General features: G+C 40.1%; 2 protein-coding genes across 6 annotated transcripts; both read left to right on the top strand.

Annotated features, from left to right (window-relative positions):
- The first annotated feature begins 555 nt into the window (after positions 1-555).
- On the top strand, positions 556-2,729 carry bglapl (bone gamma-carboxyglutamate (gla) protein, like). Its single transcript, XM_084129598.1, has 4 exons — positions 556-677; positions 755-997; positions 1,081-1,189; positions 2,136-2,729. The coding sequence occupies exons 1-4, from the start codon at positions 617-619 to the stop codon at positions 2,236-2,238; spliced, it is 516 nt and encodes a 171-aa protein (XP_083985724.1). The 5' UTR covers positions 556-616; the 3' UTR covers positions 2,239-2,729.
- A 140-nt stretch (positions 2,730-2,869) lies between these two features.
- Positions 2,870-22,545, top strand: LOC311091754 (target of Myb1 membrane trafficking protein). 5 transcript variants are annotated; one of them, XM_084127831.1, is made up of 16 exons: positions 2,870-2,996; positions 4,611-4,695; positions 6,744-6,822; positions 9,358-9,507; positions 9,574-9,708; positions 13,017-13,154; positions 13,904-14,020; positions 14,109-14,242; positions 14,439-14,493; positions 18,454-18,571; positions 18,749-18,818; positions 18,917-18,980; positions 19,086-19,139; positions 20,239-20,298; positions 21,912-21,948; positions 22,054-22,545. In XM_084127831.1, the coding sequence occupies exons 1-16, from the start codon at positions 2,945-2,947 to the stop codon at positions 22,194-22,196; spliced, it is 1,491 nt and encodes a 496-aa protein (XP_083983957.1). In that variant the 5' UTR covers positions 2,870-2,944; the 3' UTR covers positions 22,197-22,545. The 5 variants fall into 5 exon arrangements, with proteins under 5 accessions (XP_083983957.1, XP_083983956.1, XP_083983959.1 ...); XM_084127830.1 differs by having other exon boundaries at positions 2,874-2,996; positions 18,917-18,992; XM_084127833.1 differs by lacking the exon at positions 19,086-19,139 and having other exon boundaries at positions 2,874-2,996.
- The last annotated feature ends 1,185 nt before the right edge of the window (positions 22,546-23,730 follow it).

Genomic DNA, 23,730 nt, shown 5'->3' with positions numbered 1-23,730 from the left:
AGATAGAAAGGAAGCAAATGGGTTTTATTGCATCTTTCTTTAAACTCTCCAGACTAATATCTGCAGAACCGACTCTTACGTAACAGACACACGGGGATCCACAGGTTCTTTCCCGTGAGATTTTCCTCGTACACTAGTGTTTTTGAATCCCAGAGTGTCCATCTGACCTGATCCAGGAACATTTGGACCCTGGAATGACCATAGCTTAGAGTTTGGAGGAAAAATATACGTTTTACATTTAGAAGCATCGCCTACATTTCCCACAGATATGGCGAGCGCTCCGTTAAACTCAGCCAGCGACGGGTCACCCTGTGACGGCCGTTCAGCGCATGTTTGTTAGTGGTTTGGCTCAGTTTCCCAGGTTTAGATGCATGTGTGTCTGTTTGCCAGCCTGTGGTTTCTGGACCATGTGTGTGTGTGTGTGTGTGTGTGTTGTTATTGGAATGCAGAAAGGGGCAAGGACGTTACTCGATTCTCAAACCAATCACAAACTCTAGCACCCGTGTGTGTGGGTGACAGTGACAGTATAAACACACCGGCGACCGGACGGATGACAGACACAGAAGAAACGAACACCATCGACTCACTGAGAGAAGAACCCAAGACCTGAGGAACCATGAAGACTCTGGGGCTCCTGTCTGTCTGCGCTCTGCTGTCTGTCTGCTCGTCTATGGGAGGTGAGACTCGCTCTTTATAACCTCTTGAAGCTCGTTGTGTAGGTGAGCCCTTAACAGTGTGTTCTGCGTGTGTCTAGTGTACACAGAGCCTGAACCTGCAGATGTGGTGGTTCCTCCATCCGTGGCTCCTACTGAAACTGCCTCTTCATCATCATCATCATCTGCCTCAGATTCCTCTTCATCTTCATCTTCCTCTGAGTCCAATTCTGCATCTGATTCTGCATCTGATTCTGCATCCGATTCCACATCCGACTCTACGTCTGATTCTGCCTCAGATTCATCCTCTTCCTCGTCTGAATCAAACTCTGTCAGCGCTGAAGGTGAGAAATAACCCGTCTTGTGTCTATCTGTGTTTATTATTCAGCCAATTTGGTGAAGTAAAGGTGTTTTTGTGTGTTTTCAGGTACGCCTGCCACTCATGTGCTGCTGAAGAGAGACGTGGCGGCTTCACTTCTGAGACACCGGAGAGCAGGAACACCGGCGGCCGATCTGAGTCTTCAACAGCTGGAGAGGTGAATCACACACACACACACACACACGGACACAGACGCACACACACATGGACACAGACGCACACAAACACAGACGCACACACACACACGGACACAGACGCACACACACACACACACGGACACAGACGCACACACACACGGACACACACACACATGTCTGGTTCACTATCTTTGTGGGGACTCTCCATAGACTTAATGGTTTTTATACGGTACAAACTGTAAATTCTATCTCCTTACACTAAACCTACCCCTAAACCTGCCCATCACACACAACTTTCTGCATTTTTACATTTTCAAAAAAATATAATTTAGTATGTTTATTAACCCATTTCCCTCATGGACCGCTGGCTGGTCCCCACAGTGGAGGTGATCTCAGGTTTTACTATCCTTGTGGGGACATTTGGTTCCCACAATGTAATATAAACCAAACGCACACACACAATAATTTAGGAATGACACAAGTAAGTGACTGACTCTTAAACAGATTAACAACATGATTTAACAACATGATTTAATGTTTAACAACATGAAAAAAAATTGTCATTGAATCATTCATTTAACCAATTCACTGATTCATTCAGAAATAGACGGAAACGTTTTTCTGTCTTTCTTTTTGGAACTATAAATTTCATTCATAGAACTTTCATCTAATTTAAATGTTCTTTGAACATTCTGAAACATTCCCATGTTTGCAAAATGATAACATGGCATGTTAAAATTCGCATTCCCAAGAAAAAAACATGGTGTTTAAACACTTTCAGAGAACAACAAACAACGTTTAATAACTTAATGGGAATGATATAGCAAAACTTTCTTAGAGCATATTTTTGTTCGCTGACACTCGTCATCACTGACTGAACACATTATTTGATAGTTCATAACTGCTGATGAAGAAAAGTATGTGCTGTGATTCTCATGGAGATGTTTTTGTCGTTCTGTCCTCCAGTTTGCGAGAGGTGTGTGAAGTGAATCTGGCCTGCGAACACATGGCTGAAACGGCCGGGATCATTGCTGCTTATACTGCATATTATGGACCAATCCCATACTAACACACACACTCTCTCTAAAAACTTCTGATGCTTTCTTACTGATATGTTTTACCCCTAAACCCCCTTTTTTTAAGACATGAAGTGTGTTTTTTACACCTGCCATGCAACTTAATGTTGGTGATTTCAGGTTTTGCTGTCCTTTTACTGAGAGAAATCCTGGAAATGTCACAATTCCTCATGTTTTAGTGATTGAGACATGAGTGCAATTCGACTCTGTGTTATTGAAGTGTGTTAAACTCCTTTATATTGTTATATGTGTAGAAGAAAATCATATAGTTAGGATATAACTTCATTAGACACTTTACAAAGATTTCAGTAGTGGATCATGTTAGTGTTGTGAATCAAAGGTGCTATTTCACACTGACTGAAGGCAGAATTATTTGTCATGTTCTGTATATAAAACACATGTTCATTTGACATGCTGTTGACATTTTTGTCAATAATACTTTATTTTTTGTGTGCACATAATACTTGTATAGAGCGTATACTGTAATAAAAAATCAAAAATATAAAATTATTGTCAGATTGTTTCTTGTGTTATGATTTGAACATTTAAGAAATGATGTTACTTCATTATTCACGCGATATTTTACATTCTCTCTGATATTGATCGATCGCACTTTCGCACTTCCTTCACGTGAACGCGCGTTCATGGTTCAGTCTGACGTGAGCGCGCCGCGTCACTCACACACACTTTACCTCACAGATGGAGTTTCTCATCGGCAGCGCGTTTTCTTCTCCTGTCGGACAGCGGATCCGTAAGTGTTGTACAGTAATAATATTTCGTTTGGACTGTGTTTGTGCTGGAGTCGCTTATTAACTTTTTAAGTGGCGCGCGCGTGACGTGACGGAGTGATCAGTCGCGTCACGCGCAGAGAAACTGAACCGAGTGATGCGCGAAAACTAGGGCGTAAGATCATCAACATAGAAGAGTGATGTGATTCTGTCCAGTTAATCATAAAGTGTCAATATGATGGAGTCAGGCTGGTGTTTAAATGGTGTCAGATGGGACTGTGGTTTCAGGTGTAATCATGGTGATGCCTGGATATAAAACGGGCAAAGTTCATTGTGCTGCAACTGTGTCAGAAAGCTTCGTTACTTTTTAACTGAATAATGACACTTCCTCTTTTCACTTTCTTCACAGTATTTTTTTTCTCGTCGTTTTCACATTAATGTAACAAAAACACCTCTGAAGAATGTGGTTAAAAGCAGCTGACAGTCACATGAAAGAGAGAGAGAGAGAAAGAGAGAGAGAGAGTTTGTTTGTGTGTGTGTGAGAGAGAGAGAGAGAGAGAGAGAGAGAGAGAGAGAGAGTGTGTGTGTGTGTGTGTGTGTGTGTGTGTGTGTGTGAAAGAGAGAGAGAGTGTGAGTGTGTGTGTGTGTGTGTGTGTGTGTGTGAGGTCTCAGGGTGAAGCTCATGTTTGCTGTATTCACGTGGTTTGGATCAACTGTGAGGCAGAGAAATAGAGTTTGTGAAATAAATTCATTAAGATTTTGTTTTGTGACATTATCAAGGTTCAGAAATCGTCAAGGTTACTTGTGAAACCTCATTTCTCTCTCTCTTTCTCTCTCTCTCTCTCTCTCTCTCTCTCTCTCTCTGTTATATATACATATAACATTGATAAGGTAATCATAAATGTTTCTTGAGCATCAAATCATCATATCAGAATGATTTCTGAAGGATCATGTGACACTGAAGACTGGAGTAATGATGCTGAAAACACAGCTTTGATCACAGAAATAAATTACACTTTACTGTATATTCACATAGAAAACAGCTGATTTACATTGTAATAATATTTCAGTGATTTTACTGTATTTATCAAATAAATGCAGCATTGGTGAAAAGAAGAGGATTCTTTCAAAACATAAAAAGAAATCCTAATTATTCCAAACTTTTGACTGTGCACAAAAACTGCTCTATCCTGTGAATGTGCAGGACTTCTGATTAATAGGTCAATAACTTGAGGAATAACAAAAGTGCAGTAAACGGTAAAACTGTTTTGTTCTATAAAACTAGTGCGTTTATGATTAGGATAATAAATTAATTTAATATGATAGCAAATTCCAGTTTGCAGTATCAAGCAGAATAACTATACAGCCAGAATAACTGGAAGCGGATGAGACGGGAAGCCTCGCTCTTTAACGTTACGAATGCCTGCACTGCAGTTTCACTAAAAACAAGGTTGAATCTGTCAGTATTAAAGGTCACACTTCTCTTGACATCATCAAGATGAAACCCCAGTTTCACTCCTCAAGAGACGGTACAAATACCATGACATTTTGTAATTCTGGGGATTTTATTTTGCTACTTTGCGTTTGTCATATGAATTAAACCTCTTCCACGTGCTCATTGGTTGTTTGTGTGCCAGAGAGAGCCACCAGCGCCGCCCTGCAGACGGAGGACTGGAGCCTCAACCTGGAGATCTGTGACATCATCAACGAGACCGAAGACGGGTGCGACTCGCGTCACTTCCTGTTGTTATACGGTGCATCCGGAAAGTATTCACAGCGCTTCACTTTTTCCACATTTTGTTATGTTAAAGGCTTATTCCAAAATGGATTAAATTAATTATTTTCCTCAAAATTCTACAAACAACACCCCATAATGACAACTTGAACGAAGTTTGTTTGAAATCTTTGCAGATTTATTAAAAATAAAAAACGAAAAAGTCACATGAACATAAGTATTCACAGCCTGACACTCAAAAGTGAGCTCAGCTCCTGTTTCCACTGATCCTCCTTGAGATGACTTCAGTTGATTGGACATTAGTGATGGGAAGTTCGGATCATTTTACTGACTCTCTTGTTCGATCTCGTTCATCAAAATGAACGAATCTTTTTTCTTTTAACTTTTAACAGGCAAATTCCCCGAACTCATCCACCTACGCAATCTTGATCATATTCTGAATTAAGAAATATAAAAAATATTTTACAGGGAACATAAATAATTACTTTACCTTCCGAGTCTTTCGTTCATTTGTCACGTGACAGACGCAATGAACTACTATGAATGAATCACTATTGGACATGATTTGGAAAGGCACACACCTGTCTATATAAGGTCCATCAGTTAAAGATGCTGTATGTAACTTTTTTACTCTATTAAAGCATAAAAATACCATAATATGTTTGCAGATATTTAGGAAACATGCTAATATATACTAAAATATACTCGTTTCTCTGAAAAACACTTCTACAGCCAGTTATTTTACTTATTATTTTACACGTTCCGTGTTGTCAGTCGGTTTTTGTTTTGATCTGTGTGACTCCGCCCACTGCCAGTTCAGCCAATCCCGGGATGCCATTTGGCGGGAAACACAGCATATTGCAGCCATGGAAACGAGCAAACGAACTGGGCCAGAGATTGCAGATTTCACGCAACCTAAAAAGCCTCAGTATCCATCTAAATATCTCTATGAACGAGACCATATTAAAACAACAAAAAATCAACTCATTAACTTACAGTCTGTAAGTCTTCTCGGCTTTCGTTGTCAATTGCGCTCATTCCTGTCGCATGTCCTCAGGCACGTGAGCGTCGAGTCTGAGGAGGCGGGGAAACAACGATCTCCGATATTTTGAATTTGGACTGCAGTACAGATTTCGGCCACTAGCTGTCATTCTTACAGACTGCACCTTCAAAGCAGCACTCAGTAGCTTCGGGATTTCTTCGATGTATTCTCGCTTTTTGCTCGCAGGTTTCTCTCTAGAGCTCCCCCCACAGCTTCGGAATATATATTTGACAACACTGTTGTAAAAACTTGTTGGCGATTCTCAGACACCAGAGGCTAGTAGATCAACAACATCAAAGCAGATGGGACATTCTTTAAAACGTCTTTTTCATTCGGGTTCGGACAGCGTGAGGGAGCGCAATAATGACAGTATTTGAGCAGATTTCTTTTGGCCGTAAAGCAATTGTTTACATCGCGAGACCTGATATCACGCGATACTTCCTGACGCGGCGGCCGGCGGCCCGCCGCCCCAAAGTTGCAAGTGCGGATTTTCCGCTCACGGGCACCAGGGGGGTGCGAAACGACCACCATTCAACCCGAAATAAGTAATATAACCAATCCAATGACTCCGAAGCTGTTCAGTTAAGGTAAAAAAGTTACTTAGTTCACCTTTAACAGTGCATGTCAGAGCACAAACCAAGCCATGAAGTCCGAGGAATTGTCAGTAGACCTCCGTGACAGGATCGTATCGAGGCACAGATCTGGGGAAGGGCACAGGAACATTTCTGCAGCATTGAGTTTCGGCTCATTTCAACCCGATGACTTCAAAATGAAGAAGTTTGGAGCCACCAGGACTCTTCCTAGAGCTGGCCGTTGTCATTATGGGCTATTGTTTTTAGAATTTTGAGGAAAATAATAAATTTAATCTGGAAATTGGAATAAGGCTGTAACAAAACAGAATGTGGAAAAAGTGAAGCGCTGTGAGCACTCTCCGGATGCACTGTACTGACGTCTGTCTCTCCCTATCATCTGACTTTCTGTGTTGTTTTTCAGGCCCAAAGATGCAGCAAAAGCTTTAAAGAAGAGGATTGTGGGTAATAAGAACTTCAGGGAGGTGATGCTGGCTCTGACTGTGAGTGTTTGTTACATCACTTCCTCTACAGGAGCGAATCACACGTGTGTCTCCTTCATCATAAGACGGCTGCCGATGGGATCAATATCCCGTCTAAAGTATTGCGGCCTCGGATCAAAAAATAATAGGCGTAAATCAAAAATTTAAAAGCATGTGTAAAAATATATTGCACAAACTGGAAAAATAATGCAAAATGATCAGAATAGCAAACAATGTGGTCACGGATCAAAATACAATAAGCGTGAATAAAAAAATAACAAGCATGAATAAAAACTTTAAACACATTCAAATTTATTTTGCACAAAACTTAAACTTAAGTTCATGCTTTCTTAAAAATGATGTTTTCCTTGGTTTTATTACTCTGTACTTTGTGCTCTCTTACATTTTCTGCTCATATTTCACTCTGTGCTTGTGCTGTTTTTCTCTTCGCTCTTCTTTCCACGTTCTGCGCTTGCTCCAAATGTTGCAGTTCCAGTTTCATGTAAATTAGGGCGGGCTTAAAGGATTAGTTCACTTTCAAAAATAATTTTGCTGATAATTTACTCACCCCGATGTCATCCAAGATATCCATGTCTTTCTTTCTTCAGTCGAAAAGAAATTAAGGTTTTTGAGGAAAACATTCCAGGATTTTTCTACACAGAATGGACTTCAATTCAATTCAATTCAATTCAAATTTATTTGTATAGCGCTTTTCACAATACATATTGTTTCAAAGCAGCTTTACAGAAAGTGCATTTCAGAAATGTACATAGAAAAATACAGTTAGTTAATCATACATTAATTTAGGGCATAAACATATCGCCAGCGTCGAGTCGTCTCTTCACAGGCGTCGAGTCGTCTCTTCACAGGCTTCGAGTCGTCTCTGCACGGGTGTGGGGGCATCTGTAGTTTCCATGGGAGGCTGGATACAAACTGGAGCTGACAATCTGTGTTTACCTCGGGACTAGCGTCCCGAGATAACAACAGAAAAGCAGATGGGAAATAATTAGCGTAGCTGCTGTTCATAACAATAATGCATTCAATCTGATTCAACTGTAATATAAAAGGTAAGTATTATGTGAATGCTTGGCTAAAGAAATGCGTCTTTAATCTAGTTTTAAACTGGGACAGCGAGTCTGAGCCTCGAACAATATCAGGAAGGCCATTCCACAGTTTAGGAGCTAAATGTGAAAACGCCCTCCCTCCTTTAGTGGACTTAGATATCCTAGGAATGACCAGAAGCCTCGAATTTAGTGATCTTAAAGAGCGCGATGGATTGTAGGGCGTTAGAAGTTCCGTTAAATACCCAGGAGCTAAACCATTTAGGGCTTTATAGGTCATTAGTAATACTTTGTAATTGATACGGAACTTTATAGGTAACCAATGTAGAGATGATAGAATTGGTGTTATATGGTCATATTTCCTTGACCTAGTAAGAACTCTAGCAGCTGCATTTTGTACTAACTGTAGCTTGTTTATTGAGGATGCAGGACAACCAGCTAATAAAGCATTACAGTAATCTAGTCTCGAGGTCATGAATGCATGAACTAACTTTTCTGCATCAGAAACTGATAGCATGTTACGTAGCTTAGCAATGTTTCTAAGGTGGAAAAAGGCTGTTCTTGTAACATATGAAATATGACTTTCGAAAGACAAGTTGCGGTCTAATATAACACCCAGGTCTTTTACTGTAGAGGATAAAGTAACAGGACATCCTTCTAAAGTAAGCCTTCAATAGTTGGTTGCCTTCAATGGCAACCAACTATTCCAATGTTCAAAGAAGGTTCAAATGTCCGTCTCAATGCAGCTTCAAAGTGTCGACACGATCCCAGTCGAGAAATAAGAGTCTTATCCCGCGAAGCGATCGATCATTTTCTAAAAAACAAAAAAATGTATATATACTTTTTAACCACAAATGCCCGTCTTGTACCATCTCTGAGATGCACCACATATTACGTCATCACGTTGGAAAGGTCACGAAAAAAAATAAAATAAATTAAAACAAAGATGTCGGACGATTTTGTAGTTGGAGGAGAAAATGAGATGCAGTTTTTCGCCTTCCTGCCTTTTTGAACCGGAGAACACAGACAAATAACGACAGATGACGCAATGCGTGGCACATCTCAGAGATGGTACACGACAAGCATTTGTGGTTTAAAAGTATATATATATATTTATTTATTTTAGAAAATGACCGATTGTTTCGCTAGATAAGACCCTTATTTCTCGACTGGGATCGTGTCGACACTTTGAAGCTGCATTGAGACGGACATTTGAACCTTCTTTGAACATTGGAATAGTTGGTTGCCATTGAAGTCCATCCTGTGTAGAAAAATCCTGGAATGTTTTCTTCAAAAACCTTAATTTCTTTTCGACTGAAGAAAGAAAGACATGGATATCTTGGATGACATCAGGGTGAGTAAATTATCAGCAACATTTTTTTTTTAAAGTGAACTAATCCTTTAATTAGAGCGTTGGTCCTCTAGTTCTAGATTGACAGCTCCTCCTCTAGCCAATCAATCTAGATTGATCCCACACTGCCGGTGTGTGTTTCAGGTTCTGGAGACGTGTGTGAAGAACTGCGGCCAGCATTTCCATGTGTACGTCTGTGCTAAAGAGTTTGTGGAGGGCGTTCTGGTCAGAGCGATCCTGCCCAAAAACAACCCACCCATGATCCTCCACGACCGAGTGCTGAACCTCATCCAGGTGCGTCTCCCTGCAGGTGTTGAAAATATTAATGCGACAGAGCATTGACGCTCTTCTGTGCTTCAGGCGTGGGCCGATGCCTTCAGGAACAGTCCTTCTCTGTCTGGAGTGGTGAGCGTATATGAGGATTTGAGGCGGAGAGGCCTGGAGTTTCCCATGACGGATCTAGACTCTCTCTCTCCTATCCACACACCCAACCGGGTAAATCTCACATTCACCGTCGTCCAGTGTCAAACATTGCTCTTTTTATTCTAATCAGGGAATTTTACAACAATGTTTTCCAGTCATAGATATTAAAGCTCCCCTATTATGCTCTTTTTAAAGGTTTCTAATGTTGTTTTAGAGTCTCCTACAATCATTTTAAATGCATCCAGGGTCAAAAAACACTTTAATTCTCTCATAATCTCCACGGCAGCATCAGCTCTTTTCTCTCAGTGTCTGAAACACTTCGATCAAGGATTCAGTCTCTCTAAGCTCCGCCTCTCTGAGAGCTGCTCTGCTGTCAGATGGCCCAGTCTGCTGTGATTTGTCAGAAAGCAAACACTCATTATCATATCTGAATCTCAGCTCTTGATCACAGTGATGCGAACAGTAACGATGGCGTGGGTTTTACCGTATCAATCTCATCAAAGTGGATTTGCTTTGTCAGCAGAAAACAGCGTCTTCTCGACATGAACAACACGAGCCAAACTCTCCCAGTCTCAGGTAAACTACAGTGTTTAAGGGCGGAGCTAAGAGACGCTGTTCAGCCAATCAAGAGTGTTATGAAAATGAGTTTCAAACCTATGTAGGATCATCAGGAAGTGAGGCTGAATTACTGACGACTCATTTCAGTTCAGAATCGACAAAAACTCCATTTATCTGCACTTTGATCTTTGAAACTTTGCAGAGCTTTTACATTCACAAACAGCTTTATTACAAACTACGTGAAAGGTATTATCTGAAAAAGCATAACAGGGGCACTTTAATAAAAAGTCTAGTAGTTTTCTATAGTGAATATATAAGAGCAGCGTGAACATTGTTAAACGTCTTTTATGTTTGATGACAGAATGGTCATTATACACTCACCTAAAGGATTATTAGAAACACCATACTAATACTGTGTTTGACCCCGTTTCGCCTTCAGAACTGCCTTAATTCTACGTGGCATTGATTCAACAAGGTGCTTAAAGCATTCTTTAGAAATGTTGGCCCATATTGATAGGATAGCATCTTGCAGTTGATGGAGATTTGTGGGATGCACATCCAGGGCACGAAACTCCTGTTCCACCACATCCCAAAGATGCTCTATTGGGTTGAGATCTGGTGACTGTGGGGGCCATTTTAGTACAGTGAACTCATTGTCATGTTCAAGAAACCAATTTGAAATGATTCGAGCTTTGTGACATGGTGCATTATCCTGCTGGAAGTAGCCATCAGAGGATGGGTACATGGTGGTCATAAAGGGATGGACATGGTCAGAAACAATGCTCAGGTAGGCCATGGCATTTAAACGATGCCCAATTGGCACTAAGGGGCCTAAAGTGTGCCAAGAAAACATCCCCCACACCATTACACCACCACCACCAGCCTGCACAGTGGTAACAAGGCATGATGGATCCATGTTCTCATTCTGTTTACGCCAAATTCTGACTCTACCATCTGAATGTCTCAACAGAAATCGAGACTCATCAGACCAGGCAACATTTTTCCAGTCTTCCACTGTCCAATTGTGGTGAGCTTGTGCAAATTGTAGCCTCTTTTTCCTATTTGTAGTGGAGATGAGTGGTACCCGGTGGGGTCTTCTGCTGTTGTAGCCCATCCGCCTCAAGGTTGTGCGTGTTGTGGCTTCACAAATGCTTTGCTGCATACCTCGGTTGTAACGAGTGGTTATTTCAGTCAAAGTTGCTCTTCTATCAGCTTGAATCAGCCGGCCCATTCTCCTCTGACCTCTAGCATCAACAAGGCATTTTCGCCCACAGGACTGCCGCATACTGGATGTTTTTCCCTTTTCACACCATTCTTTGTAAACCCTAGAAATGGTTGTGCGTGAAAATCCCAGTAACTGGGCGGATTGTGAAATACTCAGACCGGCCCGTCTGGCACCAACAACCATGCCACGCTCAAAATTGCTTAAATCACCTTTCTTTCCCATTCTGACATTCAGTTTGGAGTTCAGGAGATTGTCTAGGGCTGCAACAAACGATTATTTTGATAATCGATTAATCTAACGATTATTAGAACGATTAATCGACTAATCGTCAATTATTTCGCCGACTAATCAGTAAGTTTTAGAACGATTACTCAGCTTTTTCAATTAGTTAAAACACTCTAAAACATTAGTTATACATATTCTAACTATAATATAAAAAAAGAAAATCACTTCAGCTTTTGAAATGGTTGTTTTAATGAACTTTGAGCAACTAAACAGGTCATTCTCTTTAAGTTTTCAGATTTCTGTCCAACTCAAATCACACACAAATGCTCTCTAAGCATTGTTTAAATATTCGGTTCTTTTTCAATAGAAAAAAATCAACAAAAATGAATCAGCTGCAATACAGACAAACTTAATCTGCAAACAATTATTATAAGTTGACATGAGTTAAGTTGATATTATAAAATTGACATGACAATTGATCTAATAGAGACATTCTCATTCACCTTTTAATTTACAGTATGAAAAAGTAACTGACACGATATTCTTCATAACATCTCCTTTTGTAAGTCTTCATGAATATGGAACAAAATACAGGCAAGTGATAAGACTGTAATACCTAATAGTGTTACAATAATAAAAACAGCCCTGACTCCTAAGCTCGATCAAGCTTTATTCTATGCAAAAATAAATCATCACATTACTGTAATTATATTATTATTGTTCATATTATTGCTATTAGTAGTAGTATTGCATTCTCTAATAAAGAGATTTACTGCTAGTTATTTAACGTTAGCTCCAGCTGGAGAACATTCACCTCTCACCGGCTCGTCTTGTGCTTTTACATGCATGTTTTGCTCCCGTGAAAAGCAAGTTCCACCTAGCATGTATTGCACACGACAGCATTCTTGGTTTGAAGTTTTGTGAAACTTTCACACACCTTGCTAGTTCGGATTCGTTTAGACATTCTGACTCCGTCATAATTCACGCTGTGTTTTCTTCTACCGCAATAGCATTTGTAACGGCTGCATTACTCTCTAGCGCTACAGCGCCGTAGCGGTCAAATCGCGATATTGCAGGCCCTTACATTAGGTCACGTGGGATCAAACGACTACTCGACAACAAGATATTTTGTCGACAATTTTTTATTGTCGACGTTGTCGACAATGTCGACTAATCGTTTCAGCCCTAACCAGGACCACACCCCTAAATGCATTGAAGCAACTGCCATGTGATTGGTTTATTAGATAATTGCATTAATGAGAAATTGAACAGGTGTTCCTAATAATCCTTTAGGTGGGTGTATATTGTAATATTACCTGTCGTGTTAGAACAACTGTGTGAATAACTCCTCACTCTTCATCATCTCTCTCAGAGTATTCCAGAAAACGGGACGCCTCCCTCATCCGTGTCTCCGTCTGCTTCCAGGACACACACTAACTCGTCACCAGCGGCACACACTCCTCAGTGTGTCCCATCCAACGTACAACTGACCCCTGTTTCACCTGAGGAGGTACAAACACACGAGCTCAGCAAGGAGGGACTCATTAGTCGACATGAAACAGAAGTTACGCTTATCGTATATCTGAGTGAAACGCTTCTGGAACAAGAACAAATGTGGGCGGGGCTTGATTGTGTCTGTGAGGAATTGATTGGATGGTTGTGGTTTGCTATTGGCTGATCTCATGTGAGTGACAGGTTGCCCCGCCCTCGTCATCAGAGAAGAGAAGAGATGCTGAAGAGGAACTTATTCTCATTCAAGATTACACATACTGTTATTTTCATTTCATCTTTGTCCAGAATAAGTCATAGTGTCACACATTTTATAGGCTACATTTTATACACTGAACATTAAATCTGTGACGCTAGTTAACTCTGACGAATATGTAACGCATGTTTTAATATGCCGGAAGGAAACATCACCATCTACTGTCAGAAATGGGGAAAAGCATCTCGTTTAACCAAAAGCGGGAATATGAAAGCAGAGGCAGGATGGAGGCATATGCGCACACTGGTGCTCAGGGGTTTGGGGTGCTCAGGGGTTAAAGGTCAGGGGTCTGGGGTGCTCAGGGGTTAAAGGTCAGGGGTGTGGGGTGCTCAGGGGTTAAAGGTCAGGGGTTTGGGGTGCTCAGGGGTTAAAGGTCAGGGGTTTGGGGTGCTCAGGGGTTAAAGGTCAGGGGTCTGGGGTGCTCAGGGGTTAAAGGTCAGGGGTTTGGGGTGCTCAGTGTTTGTGTGTGTGTGTTCTGACTGGTTTTCCTCCAGAAGCAGAAGCTGAGATCTGAACTGGATCTGGTCAGAGGAAATCTGACCGTCATGACTGAGATGTTGAACCACGTCAAACCTGGAGAGACTTCAGCATCGGACACAGAACTGCTGCAGGTGTGTGTGTGTGTGTGTGTTAGCCTGCGTTTTAGTAGTCTTGTTTTGATCATGACTAACCTGTGTGTGTGTGTGTGTGTGCGAGCAGCAGCTGTATTCGGTGTGTAAGCAGATGCAGCAGAGGGTTGTAGAGTTGATTCCTAATCTATCAGAGGACGAGATGATCGGAGAACTTCTGCTGATCAATGATGATCTCAACAACGCGTTCATCCGCTATGAGAGGTGTGGCACACACACACACACACACACACACACACACACACACACACACACACACAGGTGACGCTCCAGTGCAGTGAGAGTCTAATCCAGTTTCCAAATCTACAGTAACACTTCCCATATCTCTCTCTCTCTCTCTGTCTGTCTCTCTCTCTCTCTCTCTCTCTGTCTCTCTCTCTCTCTCTCTCTCTGGTTGAAGGTTTGACCGTTTCAACATGCAGAAATCAAACACAGAAGAACAGCAGGAATCACAGGTAAGTCTTCATCTGCTTTATCCGACTCATAATCTTTTATATATACTAGTGCAAAATGCCCGTGAAAAATCAGTTTTTGAGTGTGTTTTTAGTAATTGTTGGTTTGGTGTGTTTGAGTGCTCATTGTTACAATTACACAGCAGAAGTTCAGTGACATTTTTATTTGTGCATGGTAGAAAGCACACAGTGAACTCCGAGAAAACGCTATGCTTGAGCAAACAGTTTGTGAATAGGCTACTACAAATGATGCCCGTGAAAGAGACTGTGAACGCATTGAATAGGATATGTTTAGTTGGTGAATAGCATTTACACAGTTGCGATAACGTTAAGCGCACCAGAATGAAATACAGGGCTTAAAGTATTCCGGCCGGGGGCCGGATTTCCGGCTTGAGGGCAGGTCCGGCCTCGGCGCAGGCAAAATTTATTTATCAGGCTGTAAATTAACGTTACAGTCGGAGGCACTTTCGGCGTGGGTTCGGATTCGTTTAGACATTCTGACTCCGTCATAATTCACGCTGTGTTTTCTTCTACCGCAATAGCATTTGTAACGGCTGCATTACTCTCTAGCGCTACAGCGCCGTAGCGGTCAAATCGCGATATTGCAGGCCCTTACATTAGGTCACGTGGGATCAAACGACTACTCGACAACAAGATATTTTGTCGACAATTTTTTATTGCGAGCAGCAGGTTAGTCATGTCAGTCAGGTTAGTCAAAACACACAGGTTAGTCATGATCAAAACAAGACTACTAAAACGCAGGCTAACACACACACACACACACCTGCAGCAGTTCTGTGTCCGATGCTGAAGTCTCTCCAGGTTTGACGTGGTTCAACATCTCAGTCATGACGGTCAGATTTCCTCTGACCAGATCCAGTTCAGATCTCAGCTTCTGCTTCTGGAGGAAAACCAGTCAGAACACACACACACAAACACTGAGCACCCCAAACCCCTGACCTTTAACCCCTGAGCACCCCAGACCCCTGACCTTTAACCCCTGAGCACCCCAAACCCCTCCGCGACCGCGTCGCTTCCATTATGAGCGTGCGAATTGACACTTTTCTCCAATAATATCTGTCTGCAGACCCTTCTCCTTTTCACAAGTGCTCACGACACACATCCATTTTCTCACGCACAGAAAAATCGCGAAGCAAAGAGGACACGGAGACCGACAGACTAGACAGAGCAGGTTAGTTATGATATAAAAAAATCTCAGCTCTCAGATTCTGTCAATTTTATTACGAAATTCAAACAATATAAATACCGTTTTGGCGCTTGTAAATGTGACACGACAGATCCCATAGCGGCAGGTGAACCGATCATCTCTAGCTAGTAAATAAACACGAATGAACAATGTTGAAAGATACAGTACAACATACCGAAATGTATATTCCTCATACATAATATCGACCAATCAATCAAACAAATGGGTCAAAAAAACAGCTGGAGAACAATTATGTCACATAACATTTACCTCAGGAAAGCCATTTGATGACCATAATATAGGCTATAGCACATTAGTTGGCTAGAAAAAAAGAGCTATAGAGAGTATTTTGCTAAATATGTGTACGATATTACATATTTATTATATTTTTACTTATATCATTAAATAAAGTTGTTATTATAATAAAAAAACGCATTATATATCTCTCTGTATGTTTACAGCATTAGGTGAGTTGTTTTTTCTTAAGAAAAATTAATGCCTATCTTGTGTAGCCTACCTAATATTTATTTCAATATTAAATCAATCACAATAATTGAATTGAAAACCAGAAATTGTACCATGTAGCCTAAACATTGTAAGATGTTGTCACTAAGCCTAATAAAATTCAGTTTAGTTACTAAAATGTTTTGACAATCACAATACACTTATTGTGATGCAATAATTTTTTTACATCCCCCCCAATCCCCATAGCTGACAGAGTGTTTATGTCAGAATGTTTATTTTTAAACCACAACCTTCTTGGGGCTTCTTTGATCGATACAACCCTCTAATGTCAGAATGTTTATTTTTAAACCACAACCTTTTAAAAATGATATATTTAACGATATCTTTAGCATTTCTCATCCAAACAACGTCAAACTTGGCACTGCACTTACTCGTGCCCATAGCAAGACACCTGTCAAGTTTGAAATCCATCGGACTAACGGTTCGAGAGATATGTGGTTAACACACACACACACAGACAGACGGACATACAGACAGACAGACGTTTCTGTAATTTATAGATAACTAACGGTTCGAGAGATATGTGGTTAACACACACACACACAGACAGACAGACGGACATACAGACAGACAGACGTTTCTGTAATTTATAGATACTAGTGCAAAATGCCCATGCAAAATCAGTTTTTGTGTGTGTTTTTAGTAATTGTTGGTTTGGTGCCCGTGAAAGAGACTGTGAATGCATTGAATTCAGGGAGCAGGCTAGGTTACTACAAATGATGGCTGTGAATAAACTATAATATTCAGAAGTAAACAGTGTAGCTGACTGAGTGTTTATGAATACCACAACCTTCTAAGTGCTAGTGCAAAATGCCCGTGCAAAATCAGTTTTTGAGTGTGTTTTTAGTAATTGTTGGTTTGGTGTGTTTGAGTGCTCATTGTTACAATTACACAGCAAAAGTTCAGTGACATTTTTATTTGTGCATGGTAGAAAGCACACAGTGAACTCCGAGAAAACGCTATGCTTGAGGAAACAGTTTGTGAATAGGCTACTACAAATGATGCCCGTGAAAGAGACTGTGAACACATTGAATAGAATATGTTTAGTTGGTGAATAGCATAGGCTACTATTACACAGCAGCGATAACGTTAAGCGCACCAGAATGAAATATAATATTCAGAAGTAAACAGCATAGCTGACTTACAGATTCAGTTAACATCCACAAATGAATAAGTGCGTCGATTCAGGGAGCAGTGCAAAGTGCCCGTGCAAAATCAGTTTTTGTGAGCTGATCGCCGTCAAAAAAGTTCAGGAGATATTTCTTAGTGATGGCTGATTTCAACAGTTTCAATATGATAGCATTTTGGAAAAAAAAGTGTCATGAATTTATTGCATTTTTAGGGAAAAATAATCCGTTTTTATAATAAATCTTTGAAAATCCAAATCTGGATTTGAATTTTTTATGATATTATAACCTAAAGATGCTATGTGAAAGTTTGAAACAGAAAATAGTCGTTTTCATCTTGCCACTTTCTTGGTAAAGAAAACACATTTTTACTAAAATTAATCAAAATGGATTTATCACGTTCTGGAACCAAACTATAATATTCAGAAGTAAACAGTGTAGCTGACTGAGTGTTTATGTCAGAATGTTTATTTTTAAACCACAACCTTCTTGGGGCTTCTTTGACCGATACAACCCTCTAATGTCAGAATGTTTATTTTTAAACCACAACCTTTTAAAAATGATATATTTAACGATATCTTTAGCATTTCTCACCCAAACAACGTCAAACTTGGCACTGCACTTACTCGTTCCCGTGGCAAGACACCTGTCAAATTTCAAATCCATCGGACTAACGGTTCGAGAGATATGTGTTAACAGACATACACACACACAGACACACACACAGACAGACAGACGTTTCTGTAATTTATAGATAGATGTATTTAAATGATATAAAAATGAATTGGAGACGAATTTCCTCTAGTGGAAGCGTTTGGTACTGCAGCCAAACAACATCTGACTGAAAGCTCATTATTTGAGATATCAACCTCATATTTGGAACACAACTTGTTCAGATCTACACAGGCGGAGCTACACAGCCCAACTGCACAGAAATATAAACCAAGCAACCAATGAAACATTGTGGAATCACACCTGTTAGAAAATAGTCTAAATATCTAATATCTAATCCAATGCAGCTTTACAATAACATCTATAAAGATCGTTTGTAATTATATGATTGCATATTGATCCATATATCTACACAATGATTTATGTGACCAGACTGAAAATGGAAACCTTATTGACCTCAGCCCTGAGTCTCCATCACCCAATCAGATCACTCCCCCAGCTGTCAATCAACAAGAGCCCCACCCTCCATCTGACCTCACAAACCACTCAGGTGAGAGAGATCCAGTTCTGTGGTTTCAGTGAGTGTAAGAGACCTGGACGTAACGTGTGTGTGTGTGTGTGTCTGTCTGTGTCTGTGTGTGTCTGTGTGTGTCTGTGTGTGTGTGTGTGTGTGTGTGTGTGTGTGTGTGTGTGTGTGTGTGTGTGTGTGTGTGTGTGTGTGTCTCAGCGCCTGAAGACGAGGAGTTTGACATGTTTGCTCAGACGAGGAGCAGCTCTCTGGCGGAACAGAGGAAGAGGTTTGTGTTTGACACAGTTCATCTGAAGGTCTTTATAGGGCATGTGAAGTGAGACGTGTGTGTGTGTGATGATGATGCTGTGGTGTGTGTGTGTGTAGTGTTCGGTACGAGCACCCGGGTGCAGTGGAGGGTCTGGCTGAAGCTCTGGACACGCGGCTACAGGTGACGGCAGGGGTCAGTACACACACACACACACACACACACACACACACACACACACGTGTACAGTACTGTGTCTGACATGCAGGAGTGTGTTTGTGTGTGAAGGACGGCGAGAGCGAATGGGTCCGTCAGTCTCAGTGGATTTACAGTGAGGGTCTGGTGGGTTTCAGAGTCGCCGCTACACACTTCCATTCATTCACTCAAATTAAACTTCACGTTTAATCTACAATAATGCTTTGGGTTTCTTTGCAGCTGGTGTGAAATGAGGCCTGTCCCGATCATGAATTTTGTGCTGATGATTAATTGCCATAAAAATAATGTTTATTTTGTTATTGTCACTTACAGTTTAAGCGTAATACGTGAATCATATATAATAATAAAAAGTGTACTAAAATAAGATTTACTTTAATGCTGTGAAAATTAATATTTATATAATTAATTGTAATATAATTCATATAATATATATATATATATATATATATATATATATATATATATATATATAATGCAGTCTGATTCATGGAAGCTTATTTCCACCACAAAATAAAAAATTAAAAAGCTAATTACGACTTTTTATCTCACAATTCTGACTTTTTCCCTCAGAATTGTGTGATTTTAAAGAGGCAATTGTGAGTTATAAAGTCAGAATTGTTAGAAAAAAAGTCAGATTCCCAAGATATAAACTCGCAATTGCAAGAAAAAAGCAATTCTGACTTTATAACTCGCAATTCTGACTTTAAATCAGGCAATTTTGAGGGGAGAAAAGTCCGAATTGTGAGATAAAAAGTCCCAATTATCATTTAAATTGTTTTATATCGTGGCGGAAACAAGCTTCCATACTGATTAAACTCACAAATCTTGTCAAATATCTTTATGCACTTTATAACGGTGCTTTTTAATATTTATTTATATACCGGAAAAGGAGACTCGCACATCATGCATTTGATGCCATTTCTTTAAGAGTTTAAATTTCCCTTATTTGGAAATGTGATTAATCACAATTATTTGAGATAACTGCAATAATTGAGCAGATTCAATTTTAGATCAAAAAATGATGATTAATAATTGCGACAGGCATGTTTGTGAGGTGTATTTCCACCGTCAGGTGATGGTTGGCCGTTGGCTCTCTTATCTGTGTGATTTGCATGTACTGACAGATGAAGGGTAACTTTCTAATCATCTCTAATGGATCAGTATCATCAATATAAAACAAACTGAGATCTTGTGAGGAATCTTTGTGTTGTTTTGTGTCCGTCAGGCTCCGGCTCCACACAGCTCCGCCATGGATGACATCGAGAGGTGGTTGTGTGCAGAGATGGTAAAGAGAGATCTGTTTTTACTCTGAGTCTGATCAATACATGTGTGTGTGTAATGCTGATCAGCGGCACCCCCTGCTGGAGTCATAGCACAGCACACACTGATGAGGATATATTCTGCTTTTTAACCAAGCGGCATCCTTCCGGTCTCTCTCTTGAATCCAACACAGAAGTGACTTAAACTGCAGTTCATCGACTGGCCACTAGAGGCCGGCTGCAGAAGAGAGTCAATCCCATAAACCCCCATGTTAAAATGCCCAACTTTACAGCAGAAAAACATGTTTACAGCCTGGTGCAAAAAGTGGTTTTGGTCTATATTGCTAATTTTGCCCTTCATGACGACTGTGAGGGGGTGAATATTTTTATAACTCATCCGTTTAAATTATATTAAGCCTTAAAGTTCTGCATAATTAAGGGCGTGGCCACTTGAGTGACAGGTGGATTGCCGCTGAATCTGATGTCACTACTAGCCGTTTGTCTGCTGTCTGTTAGCATCACGTCACCTCAGCTAATCCGCCTCTTTTTCGTTTATCCGGGAGTGACACGCTGCCAAGATGGCGACGGCCGGCTCCGCCCACTTTGGGCTTCAAAAATGCTCTTCAGAAACGTACGGGTGACGTCACGCACACTACGCCCATATTTTTTTACAGTCTATGATTTTAATACTTTCTGTAGTGTGTAATGTTTCATGCTCAAACAGCACAAAGTCCCTCCAGCAGGAGTTCTCCTCTATATCAGAGTCAATGTTTCTGAACTCCTGAAACGCCTCCATTGTAGTCTTGAGTTTCTTCCGGGAACGAACACGTCACAATATTCCTCATTATAATAATTCATACGCAGAATAAAGGGGCTAACTGAGTTAGTTAGTAGTGTGTTAAACTGGCGGTTATGATAAAGGGGCGGGGCATTTCCCAAACACACTCGAAGCGCTCGACCAATCACAACACACTGCTCCAGCCGACCAATCAGAGCACAGTGTGCTTTTCAGAAGGAGGGGCTTCATAGAGACAGGAACTAAACAGAGCGTTACTGACAGACTGGGAAGAGAGGAGCCGCAACAATGGAGAATATGAGGAGAATAATCAACATTCAAGCAGGAAAACCTGTTCTAGTAGAGCCTGAAAACAACATCAAGACTTTGCTTGATCTTCCACATCAGCCGTGATTTATTTACCTCTCCTGACACAATTTTTTGCCATACAAAATACAAAAAAACAGCTAAATAACTATGATAAATGGGAACACCACACTGCAAAAAATGCTTTTCTTACTTTTTTTACTAGATAAGTAAAATGAAATTGTTTTCTGAAGAAAAAAAAGCTAGTCTTTTCTTAAAACAAGCAAAATCATCTGCCACTGGGGTAAGAAAAAATATCAAATGGAAAACAATATTATTTTTCTTACTCCACTGGCAGATCATTTTACTTGCTTGAAGCAAAAACTTAGATTTCTTAATTCTTATTGTCACATCTTATGTCATTTTAATTATCTAGTAAATGCATCTTGATTTAAGAATTGTTTATCATGAAATAATGCCTTTTGTCTCCATGTCAGTGTGATAGTAGGTGGTAAACTGCTGGTATTCCCTTCTAAACATGTTGATGATGTTTTTCAGCCTGACGTTGATGACAGTGAGGGTGTGACCAGTGAAGGTGAGAGTCTGTGCTGATGTGTGTTGCTCATTATATCTGATTCACACACACACACACACTGTAAGTCATTTGTCATGTTTCTGCTCTCTTTCTTCTCGCTGACAGAGTTTGATAAGTTTTTAGCGGGCAGAGCTGAAGCTGCAGATCATCTTCCCTCGATGAATAACGTCTCGTCTGCCGGCGTCGTTCACTCAAGCCCTCGACAGGCGACGCAGGAGCAAAACCACGAGCAGATCTTCACGCTCTGATTACATCACACAGGAAGTCCCGTACGCATCACTTCCTGTGCTCAAATCCTCATGTTCATTGAAGAAGACTCCCACAGCAGATCCTCATCTTCATTTCACTTTAGTTTTGTTTCTAATACTGAATTTGGCCTTTAATGTGTGTGTGTGTGTGTGTGTGTGTGTGTGTGTGTCAACCTTTTGACCATTCATTAAAACAACCAATAAGCTGTTTTTTGCCTTTGTAAGTTAATTTTTATTAACGTGCATATTCACTGAGTGTAAAAAGCATTAATTTAGGTTGTAAATTAACCATGATGATAAGAAGGACTTGTCTTACCTCTAACTGAATAAACTGACACTATAATATTCATGTTTGTTTCAGATCGTGTGGTTTGTGTGATGGTTGATTAGCTGTGTGTTCATGTATGAATTTCTCACTTAAAAACGTATAAAAGCAGGCAAACCAGTGCGTCTTGTTTGAGTTTCATCGCTCAAGGGATAGTTCTCAAAAATGAGACTTCTGGCATCGTTTGCGTTCCAAAGCCGATGTGGGTGTTGAATATGTGATGGATGGAGAATCAGATAAAAGCCAACATGAAAATAAAATGGACTGTTTTTTTAATAGAATATTGCAGTATTTATTAAGGCTAAGTGATTTACCCGTGCACATCATGTATTTTTAAATGATTGTGGCCTTAATAATGTATATTTTTTAAATAACTTGGAATAGCAGTCCACACCACGACTATAGCAATAATGTCACAGAGAACAGAAAATGGAAATATGTTCTAGCAACGTTTTGCTAATGCTATTTCTGAATGTTCTCTGAACGTTCAAACGTTTTTAAACGTAAAAAAAAAAAAAAAAAAAAAATTGGTTGTGCGAATGTCAATGGAACATTCCACCCATTTTGCTGACATCATGGGAACGTTACGTTAAATATTCTCTAAACGTTCTGAAACAAGTAGTAACATTTAAAAAATGATAGATGTCTACATTTTTTTTTACAATTTTTTTAGTTCTGTGAATGATGTATAAATCATCTTTGGTATATTTTGAGAACATTAGACCAGATAACTAACGAACGTTCTATTAGTTCATAACTTTGTGAAAAACAAAAGTTGCCAGAGTGTTAGCTAAAGCTCCGAGAACGTTCAGCTGTCAGCTGACTTCCTATGGTTGAAATCACTTTCAAAACGATTTTTACCAAGAATAAAAACATGGACAGCCAATTAAAATACATCCTGCTTTAAAGCGATTGAGCATTTAAAGTGGCAGACGATAAAACTGCAGTGAGCGCTTACAATAAACAGATATCACCCTAGGTCTGAACGGACTTCTGTTACATTAAAGGCAGGGTAGGCAATGTTTTTTTCATAAACACTTTTTGTTTTTCTGATTGAAACTCTCTTCACACCACATCCTGATAGCAATCAATAATAGAATTAATCTAAAAATGTACATATATCTTCTGTGGAAGTCTCAGGATAAAAAAAAAAATGTTCTCAGTCCGAATGCATATGATGATGTCCTATCTGCCTGTCAGCATGTAATT

This window comes from Abramis brama, assembly GCF_963993115.1.
Source record: "Abramis brama genome assembly, chromosome: 11".
Taxonomy (NCBI): domain Eukaryota; kingdom Metazoa; phylum Chordata; class Actinopteri; order Cypriniformes; family Leuciscidae; genus Abramis; species Abramis brama.
Note: the sequence above shows the minus strand (reverse complement) of the source record. Positions and strands in the feature narration are given on the sequence as shown.